General features: G+C 40.2%; 1 protein-coding gene and 1 long non-coding RNA gene across 2 annotated transcripts; one reads left to right on the top strand and one right to left on the bottom strand.

Annotated features, from left to right (window-relative positions):
- The first annotated feature begins 2,001 nt into the window (after positions 1 to 2,001).
- Positions 2,002 to 3,700, top strand: LOC120431355 (uncharacterized). Its single transcript, XR_005607867.2, has 3 exons — positions 2,002 to 2,500; positions 2,569 to 2,834; positions 2,893 to 3,700. It is a non-coding gene; the product is annotated as an uncharacterized LOC120431355 (long non-coding RNA).
- Positions 3,701 to 9,227: 5,527 nt separating this feature from the next.
- Positions 9,228 to 10,056, bottom strand: LOC120431354 (uncharacterized). Its single transcript, XM_039596483.2, has 2 exons — positions 9,364 to 10,056; positions 9,228 to 9,302 (listed from the first exon to the last, which is right to left on the bottom strand). Exon 1 carries the CDS (start codon positions 10,040 to 10,042, stop codon positions 9,482 to 9,484), a length of 561 nt encoding a protein of 186 aa, XP_039452417.2. The 5' UTR covers positions 10,043 to 10,056; the 3' UTR covers positions 9,228 to 9,302; positions 9,364 to 9,481.
- Positions 10,057 to 10,482: the final 426 nt, after the last annotated feature.

The following is a 10,482-nucleotide window of genomic DNA, read 5'->3' on the forward strand; positions in this document are numbered from 1 at the left end:
CATTAAATTTCTATGAACCCACACGCGTATTGAGAGCACGTGAGCCTTTCGCATTGCATTTTCACAGAACTGACTACGCTAAACACGGGCCCATGAATAGAATGAAGGAAACTTATAACATATATAATAACATAATCGATTTCACAATGACAAAATCCACCATGAAAAAACAGTTCTACAATTAAAGATAGATGTTCCCCCCTTGTAATTGGAAACTAAGCAACGATCATGTAGTCTACACAGAAAAAAAAGTGTGAATTTACACGACACTGAATCGATGTTTTCGATGTAAACATGCTCAATGTAAATTTGAAACTTAATGTAAAGAGCTGAATTGCATTTAAAGAACCTTCATGTAAAATTAGATTCAACGTAAAGCGTGTATTTGATGTAAACGAACTCGAAAAAAAAAAAAACGAAACTATTGGCACTACGCCCCCCGGGGCATGGCCTTCCTCTAACGTGGGATTTCTGCTCCAGCGCCTCTGACGAGACAGGAGAAACCGGGACCGACGTTTTACTTCACCATCCGATAGAAGCTCAGTGGATAAGGCGGGAATCGAACCCGCGTCTCATAGCATCATCGGGATCGGCAGCCGAAGCCGCTACCCCTGCGCCACGAGACCCACAGGCGGACGAACTCATAAGTTCTGAAAATTTGCAAATTTGAAAAAATAAAAAGCATGTAATTTGAAAAGGAACGTAAAATTGTGTCAACATTAATTCAAAACTTTCAAACTTGTAAATTTCAATTCTGAAATGGTGTTCAAACTGACAGCTGACAAAAACAAACCAGTCGAATGTTTGTCCCGTAATGAAAAGGAGGTGATTTCAATCTCGGGCGATTATTGTGAAAGGTTTGTGGTCTGTTTACAAACAAACAGTGCATTCTGTTCACGTTGGTGTATGTTTTCGTCTATAGATGCAGTTTGTTTACTAATTGACAAGCAAGTCAAGCAAAAAAAATGAAACTGTGTCAATGCCCAAGTGTAAACAAACAGTGTATCCTGTGAAAGCATTAACTGACGTGAGCAGGATAGACGGTTTGTTTACATTACGGCATTGGCTCATTTTTATTGTATGATTTGCTTATTTGTATCGGATTATTTGTACCGGATGAGTTTTCCCTGTCCGGTGGTAAATCCAGCATAGGTGCCGGACAACAAACATTACACTTAACGATGCTGCAGGTGCAGATGTGCACAGGTAAAACGCACTTTTGTTTTCAAAACTAGATTATTTACCAATATTGCAGAAAATCAGCCGGCGAACCAGGTTAAAAAGGCCGATCCTGGAAGGGAAACATGAGTGGGCTAAGCTGCGCCGAAGTAAACAGTAGTGGCTTTTCAAAAATCCTTTCGGTGAAGCATCATCTCAAGGTTGGTTGGCACTTGGTGTGGAGAAGTTCATTTCTTGGCCGGATTCTTCACGGAGGATTATCGGTGCCCAGTGCAGCAACAAAACAACAAAAAAACACGTCTCCGGACAATTAAATTTTGCATTTTTGCACTTGCGACAGTAAAAAACTTTCAGAACTTTATCTTTGTAGGCAGCAGCTGACAAGTCAGAACCTTTGACAGATTAGGACCACAGTTGATACATTTTCACCTCCTGGAATGTTCAGCCATGGTAGCCATGGTATTTTCAGTTTTTACCGCGGGTTTTGGGACATTCATAACCTACGCTGAATCTGGTGAGAAGGAAATTGTGGACTTTTTTAACTAAGGTCCGATAAGCATATATAAATATTGAGTGTATCGCCTGATGGACATTGACATAAGGCGAGAAGGGGATGCATTCAATGTTTGCTTTTGGGGCTTTTTTTTTAAACTTCCAGATTTAAATATTTAAATATTATGTTTTGTAAACACATTAGTAATTTTACATACTTTTATCTGTTATATTTTTAAATCAAAAATCTAAGGTTTTATTTGAAGAGATGGAAATCCCATAATCTTTATTTTTAAACTCTGGAGATGGAAACTACGTTTTGTAGGAGCATTGCCTTTTCTATCAAATGAATTTTAAAATATTTATATTAAAAAAATAGATTTGCAGTATTTCTTCTAATCAGGTCGTATTTCGGCCGTAGGCCAAATGATTGTGAAGCGATAGTGTTATCGCAGCTGAACGTTAGATAAATTCACCACTAAAATTTATGCCAGTCTACCACTTGACAACTCTATGACCACCACAAAGTAAACAAAAACAACATTAAGTGCGAAATGTGCGAATCGACGGTGGATCTGAGATGTCTACAGCTGGATGCGGCCAAGGAAGGTGATGTGGACACTCCGGAACATCCACGACGGTCAGCTGTGGCGACCTGGACGGTAGATTGCGTTGCATGTTGCAAGTTCAACCGTTTTCCGGCGATCGTGCTGGAGCACGGCACCAAGTTGCACACTGCCGCTGCCCAACACCTGTCCACCAAGGTTTGACCTCTTTGTGTCAACCTGATCGTGGCCGATTTGAGAAAGACCGTAAGCTGTTGATGAAGGTAAAATTATTCTCTCTTTGCTATTTCATTATAAGAAAATTTTGATAAAACTGTCTTCTTCCATGCAGTGACGGCGCAGGAGTTAGTGCTCAAGGTAACTAGAATGTGGCCAATCAGCTGAGGGGCATCGTCACAAGGAGATAAACTAGGTAAGCGGCTACCCACTGAGAATTGTAACGAGTCTGGAGATCTGGATACCAACGGGGACGTCAAATTCGTCCTGAAGAATGCGATGGAGCCTTCGCAAGCTTCCGTAACGGCTAGTGGCGACGCTGGATCGCGACAAGGAAACTGTCACGCTGCCTCCATGGCGCTGTCGGTCTCATTTCCTCAGGTGAGATGAATCGGTATCTGTCTGATTAGCGTCTGATTAATATTGTGTTTTGTTGCAGTTCCGGTTGACAGCAGCCTCCGTCTAGAACAGGGTGCTGAACCGGATTTCGGCAGTGTCGTGCTTCATGCCAATGACAAGTTGTTGTCCATTTTGCCTTCTTTAGATGGATGATCTTATCGAAATGATGGGGCAGGAGCCGATCATGATGGACATCTTTCCCGATCTTGCCCTGTGGCATGTGCATCTGAAGCGTGTCGCTGTACGGTTTCCGGCACAAGACAATGAAAAAGATCGCAACATCGACGAGATTTGGATCTGACGATTACTGTTGTGTTTATATCATCTTGACAACAACAATATATGTAAAACTGTAAGTATTGCAGTTTTTTAATATCATTATCAATTCCGCAGAGGTAAACTCACAGTTTGCATGTTCAATGAGCTGTTTTTCTTAATATTAGTGTGATTTTATTTAACTCCGTTGAATTTAAAATCTGATACTAATTTTCAAGCGCTAAACCCAATGTAGTTTGGAATCATTTACTTTTGTCTTTTATGATCAAAAACAAGTACTTTTAGAACGAAATCAAGTGTTTGGTTTGATCAGGAAGGACAGAAAAAAAAGATTTTAAACATCATTTGGCCATTAAAGCAGTTGAAATTTACGTCGGATTCAAAATTCAACGGAGTAAAAAAATTTTTAGGTTCGGTAAATTTACATCATTTTCATTGGAAATTTACATCTTTTCGAAGCGTTGATTGTTCGGCACGTTTACGTCGGAAGGCATGTAAATTTAAGTTGAAGTTGATGTAAATTAGCATCATTAATGACGTGCACTTTTGGTACATCATAAATGATGTAAATTTCCCGGATTTTTTTTCTGTGTACGTATGTTTGACGAATAAATAAATAGATAAATAAATAGATTGAACCATCAACTTCTTGGTTATCGAGGTTTTTAAGCGAAGATGGCGTTCAAATGGTGAACGCCCGAAATGTCAAAATCACGCAGTGGTACCAACATAACGGAAAAAGTGTGCCATGGCATGACAGCCACATTTTTAGCCTTTCTTACTAAAGAAAGGTATAGGTTTTACTTTAAGGCTGGACGTCATTTCCAGCTTCGTAAATATGTCGATTCAGCATGAATTTTAATCGGAAAAATTGTCAAAAAATCACACTGCATCGATTTTCGACGCTCTATCGATTCACCTTGACAGAACTCGTCTATCTCGAATCCTCGAATTTTGAGAAAATAAATTCCGCGCAAATTTCGAAATATCCATCTGTTTTCGGATGCCTCGGATGTCGGCCTTTTCAACAAAATACACAGTTTTCAAATGAAAATATGGTATTTTTTTTTCATTTTCATATTTTTTATTTATCTCAAAAATTGCATTTTTCGAGCTCTACAACCTCCCAAATTTTCATCCAGATTCATAATCTGGTTCTGGAGTTAGAGCCATTTGATTAACCTACCAATAGAAAAAAAATCCCTAAAAAAAGGTAAAAGCCCACCTGGTGACCTTCGCCAACACTTTTCATTTCCAATTTTATCCGAAATTTCTTTCTACATTCATAGTACAGACCATGAGTGAGCATCTGAAACAAATTCGACATCGATCGGCAATCCCGATCAATTTTTAGAACTATTTACTTTTTGCCTTTCTTACTAAAGAAAGGTAAAGGTTTTACTTTAAGGCTGGACGTCATTTCCAGCTTCGTAAATATGTCGATTCAGCATGAATTTTAATCGGAAAAATCGTCAAAAAATCACACTGCATCGATTTTCGACGCTTCGTCGCCAAGTCGACAAGTTGTCAAGTTGAGCCTCGAATACTGGCGCGAGAATGCTGGCGCATATATTTTGTGGCTCGACTTATACTCGTTTTGTAGTAGCTTGTCTACCGATGTTTCCTACAACATGTATGATATCGTAGCTTTTCGGTTTCTTTTGCTCTGTCCTTTTTTGCATAACTGTCCAATGTTTATGCAAAAACTTTTGTGACATAGGACATTCATCCGGCTACAATCAATTTGTTTCCCGTGCGCTCCTAAAATCGCCTAAATGTAGACTTCATTTTCGTAATTTTATTTAACAGGGTTCATTGGATTCCAATAGGAGCTTTCCAAGCTTTTATCGTTTATATCGTTTTCAAAGTTTTCAATGCTGGCGACGCCAATGGCTTTCTACCTAAGGTTCTCGCGATTGAGTGTGTAGTGGTGCGGTTGTTGAAAATAGCTCTGACTATGTCATTTTCTTAGGGCATCTCCACCGCAGAGATCTAATTGCGTGGCAAACCTATCGGTTGGATCCCCAGTTTTAGCTTTGCTCCGTAGCTAATACACGTTTTCGCACCGCTGGGAGCTAATTTGGCTACCGAATCAAGCCCACCGCGGGGATCTAATTTATTCATTTTCAAATTCTGGCCGTTTTGTTGATCGAAATCAATAAAACTACATTCTAGCATGATAGAACATGCTTCCAATTGCATTATATGTCCTAATTGTTTACTTACATCAATAAAATATCATTTTCAAATTTTTAAAAGAGTTCATCCGATTTGCTCCCGACATGTTTGCACCACAACTTTCGCACCGCGGGTAGCAAAGCTAAAGCTAAATTAGCCTTCGAGTTCATTCAGCGAAGAAAAAGTTCATCGGGGATCCGTCGAGTAGCCAAGATAGGTGCTCGAGAAGTCCCCGAGCTGCCGGTGGCAAATTTTTTCAGCGATTTTTTGAATTATTTGTATTTGTTTTGGTTGAAGATGCATTTATTTTGAATATCAAATTTGAATGAATATTAAAGAAATCAGTAATTTAGTTCAAAACGATTTTATTAAATTGAAAAGTTGTGGAATTTATATATTTTTTGTATTTTTTAAATAAAAAATAATCAACCACATATATTAATATAATCAAATCATCACCGAAAATTTAAACATGAATGTCCAAAATTTAACATTTTTGAACATTTTTAAATTATGTATAAAATTCAAATATAAACAAGCAAAGTAATCCACTTTAACGACCCCCGGGTCTTTTGTGGTTTCTGTTGCAAGTTTCTGCTCATTTCTTGGCGTCCGAAGGTTATGTGTGGTGAGTCACCCAAAACCTCTTTTACGCAAATGGTCCGACGTTTTACTTCCCCATCCGATAGAAGGCGTGGTCAGGCAAATCTCGTCTCGAAAAATGCCACCGGGTCCGTCTGGGATTGAACCCAGGCCATACTGGGGTTTAGAGGCTACCACGCAAACCAGTAAACCACCGGACCCAGCAAAATTCAAATATATATCAAGCGAAACAATGTAATTGGTCCAATGTGAGTTTGTAAACAAAGGGTGTATCTTGCTCACGTCAGTGAGGAGTAAGAAAAAAATACGAATACGTTTATTTTTATCATTTATTTTTTTCATTTAATTTAAAAATATTTTGAATGGTTGTACCGTAAAGGCTGATACGCAGATCCGAAGGAACGCAAAACTCCATATAAAAAAACGCCCAAGATACGGTCAGGGAAAGGGTCACGAAAAGATTTTTCTTAAGCGGTACGCATCATAAACGAAAAGTTGCGTTTGACGTTTCTTCGCGCGGTGCTTGTTTGCAATATGTTCTGATGAAAAAATCGAAGAATTGGAATTTTCCTTTTTAATAATCTTGTATTCGATATAATAATATTTAAAATCCCCGTCGAATCTCAAAATGCAGAATTTTGAAATTAAAAGGACAGATATACACAGAAAAAAAAATTGTGTAAATTTACATCATTTATGATGAGCATGAGCATGAGAGACCACCCATGGTTGTCCTTCTCCGTTGCTGAACAGGACCGTAATATCCTATCAACACAACCGGTCATACGCTTCAACGATCAAATAATGTTTCCCTTATCAACAGCATGCATGAATGCGCTGAAAAGATAAAACATCACGATCATCAAAACTAGAGCCGTTGCTAATAGGTAACAGTCATTGGCCACCAACGGCGCCCGCCATGTCAGTTTGTAGATCTCGAGGGAACGGGACGGGAATGTTAGTTAGCACAGGCTGCTACCAAGGGTGGGTTCTATACGATATCCACACCCCCGCGTGTGCCGGAAAACTACTTCTACTTGGGATTTTGTTAGTGGGAAAGGGTAATGGCCAGGATTCATCATAGAGGATGATGATGTGGCCCAATAATCAATAAATTTCGTTTAATAGGGTGATGTATTATTCTCAAGGCAAACAATCGGATGCTGCGGATGAGACTATTCCCGTTTATTTGGTGTTGAGTTTAGCTTAAATGATTCAATCTTAGAAAGCCGGCTGTGGAAAGATATGATCAAAATAATATGTAATTAAATGGTGAAATATTATACTCAGCCTAACATTTTTGTATAGAGTTTAACTTAGATGATTTTTACTTTCAAATAATTATAAAATGAGTGACTAATCAATGGCTGATGAATTACGATGTTTTAAGCAGGACTGGAATAATCGCGTTGAAACAATATTTGTCGCGTATTTTTCGAGCTACAGTGCTAAGAAGAGGTATTTTCACGGTGACCCGACGGAAAGACGCTTTAAATTGTACTAGCATAGTTGTCATCGCAGCCACCAGAGCCAGCCGCATTCTTTAACACACGCACGCACACGCCCGAAAACAACAAAAACATACCGGCGACGAACGCGAAAAAACAAGCGATCGGATGGATTGGCGCTACAAGTCGATCAAAAAATAAACTGTCTGACACAATTTTCAAATCAAGATTTCAAGAATTCAATTCAAGAAAACGCGTTATTGGACCCTGCGTAAATTTCGACCGTTGAAATGCGTACATCTTCTATTCTCTTCGCACATTTTACATAAAGAAGCGATCGCGACCAAAATAACAAAAAAAAAACAAAGAACGCTCTCACCCAAATCCAGCATCGATTTCTGTCATCTTAGAGTAGGGCTGCAAACAACAGCTGACAAGTGCACTCAACCGACTGCTGCGCCAACGGAGCCTTTTTCTTGCACAGGACAACAAGCGATGTTTTCTTTTCGACCCCATGATAGTCAGCAGCAGTCATACACACCCATCACAATTATAGAAACGCGCACACTGCGGCCCCAAAACTTATTTTGTTTGTTTAAGCATCATTCACTACTGGTTCAGATAAGCAGCATTCAAAACTACGCATTTTTCAAATCTCGGGACTTAAATTGGCAGAGTTCGTCGTTCACCAATGTACCCAATTATGCTCTCATAACTTTAAACTAAAACTAAACTAAAATCACTCGCGCTAATGTAGTTCATTTTCAGTATTGTAACAATAATTCCAATTTCGACCACTTTCTTTTCGACCAAGATTGCAATTCCACTAAAACACTTCAGCTCTTCTTGGCCGGCTCTAGTACTGCAATTTTGCAGTCACACTAATACATAAACACTCGCGGACGAATGTTAAAGTGAGAAAGAAAACCGGCACTTCAAAACGCACGATCACTGCTTTTGTTTCTCTTTCACACATTCGCACACAGGCAGTTTACAAAAAAGCCATGATTCCTCCTACGGATGGCTAGGCTCAAAGCCAACGCCAACAAATGTTTTGCCGATCGGAGAACGCAGCATCATCAGATTTTCCACAAAGTTTTCGGACACATAAAAAACATGTTTCATGGCATACAAATCATCACGAAAACCCTGTAAATTTACATCATTTATGATGTACCAAAAGTGCACGTCATTAATGATGCGAATTTACATCAAATTCATTTGAAATTTAAATGCCATCCGATGTAAACTTTTCGAACAAAATTGGTCCCAAACATGTAAAATTCCGATGAAACTAACGTAAATTCACAAAAGCCAAAAATTTTTTTGCTCCGTTGAATCTAGAATCTGATGTAATTTTCAAAAGCTTTCGTAAATACCAGCCCAGAAAGATTAAATGTTTAATTCATTTTTTGATCAAAATATGTTTTCTTGATTGACCTGAAGTAGAACAAATCTTTCTGTACTGTGATACAAAAGTTTTTTCTTAGTTACATCAAATAATAGATTCAACGGAGCAACTCTCGAATGTTTTTTTTAAGGGAGTGATAACTACAATGCGGAATGTACTCACCTGACACAACAATCGGCACTGGGAAGTCTCGAACCTTGAGGACCAGTTGGCGAACTGGCCACTGGCTGCCGTCGGAGTTGTCGCCAAGCTTGGCTTGCGTGACCGATTTTTTGCACAGCACCTGGGCGTTTATCTTGAGCCAGTGAAATTCGCCAAAAGCTGGAGGACTGCTCCAACGGCAGATAGAACAGGTCGCACAGCAGCATGATGTCAACGCACGTGAGTTCCTTTTCGTGGGCGTTCCTGAAAACGAGTAGAGTTGAGGCTTGCTGCAAACGAAACAACATGTACGACCTACTTGAACTCTGCCAGCTCCGCGTTCGAAATCAACGACGTGTCCGAACTCTCGACCTGCTTGCTTCCGGAACAGGTCTAGAAAAGAAAGAAAAGTTTCAGCTCAGGCTAAAACTGTCACAAATCCCCACCCGCTTACCGATGTCGTCTCCGACATCATCACGTCGTCAAAGTGCGTCTTCATCACGTGCTTCGGCGAAGTCAAACTACTTCCGCACTCCATCGGTTCAACCGCCTTCACGCCGCCGTCGTCCTCTTCAATGTTGGTTGATTACCACCTCATCGTTGACGGTCTCGTTTTCCTCGCTCGCGTCGACCATTTTCACCTCGTTTTCGTCCAGATCAAGCTTGGCTTGCACTTCCTCCTCGGTCTTGAGTTCCTCGTCCACAAGCAACGGTATTTCCATCGATTTTCGCTTCTCCGCCGATTCGTCCAGCTGCTGCTGCTCCAGGTCGTTCTCAATCACGGCGTCGTCCTCCAACGGTTCGCTCATGTTGCCTTTGTCCTCGGCGCAGTCTTCGATAACTTCCGTCGTATTAATGCTCATGATCGGGCCGGGAATGCTCGGGATGGAGATGGTCGTCGGGATGGCAAGGTTCATCACGGCGACGGCCACCGGATTTGGCAGTGATTCGTTGGTGACCACCTGGGTGGCGGACACGAGCGAGTTCATGATCGGCGCGGGCACGCTTTCCGAGGCGCTCGTTACGGTGCTGCAAACGTCCGCGAAAAGCTGCAGCTGCGTCGTGTTGACCTCGAGCACGGGCATCGGGTTCGCGGTGGTCGTCGTCGTCGTGCTGGTGCTCGTCAGCGTCATGCTCGTGTTGACCGATGGAATGATGGGCATGACCACTGTGCATGGGGAAAAAGGGTGGATTAGTTGAGAGGGAAAAGCTTTCCCAAATCCATCGGTACTCACTAGTTACAGCCGGTTGCGGTTTGCTGATCGGTCCCCAAGCTTAATTTTCTGCAAGTAAATCAAACTTGAATCAATCAAGTCAAACGCACACAAAACGCATGATTTTACTTTGATAAAACTCCGGCAACCAGTTTGCGTAAAGCTTAAAAAAACTTCAACGCTGTTTTGATTTGATAATTGTAAAATTAAATTATAAAGTTTTTCATTCTTAATTTAAAATTCTAGCATTCCAGAACATAAGAATGATAGAATTTAAAATTCTCAAAGTCTTCAAATATTTTTTTTTAAAATTTTAGATCTTGAAATATGAAAATTTTGAAATTGACAAAAATTTAAAT

This window comes from Culex pipiens, chromosome 1 (assembly GCF_016801865.2).
Source record: "Culex pipiens pallens isolate TS chromosome 1, TS_CPP_V2, whole genome shotgun sequence".
NCBI classification, from domain to species: Eukaryota; Metazoa; Arthropoda; class Insecta; order Diptera; family Culicidae; genus Culex; species Culex pipiens.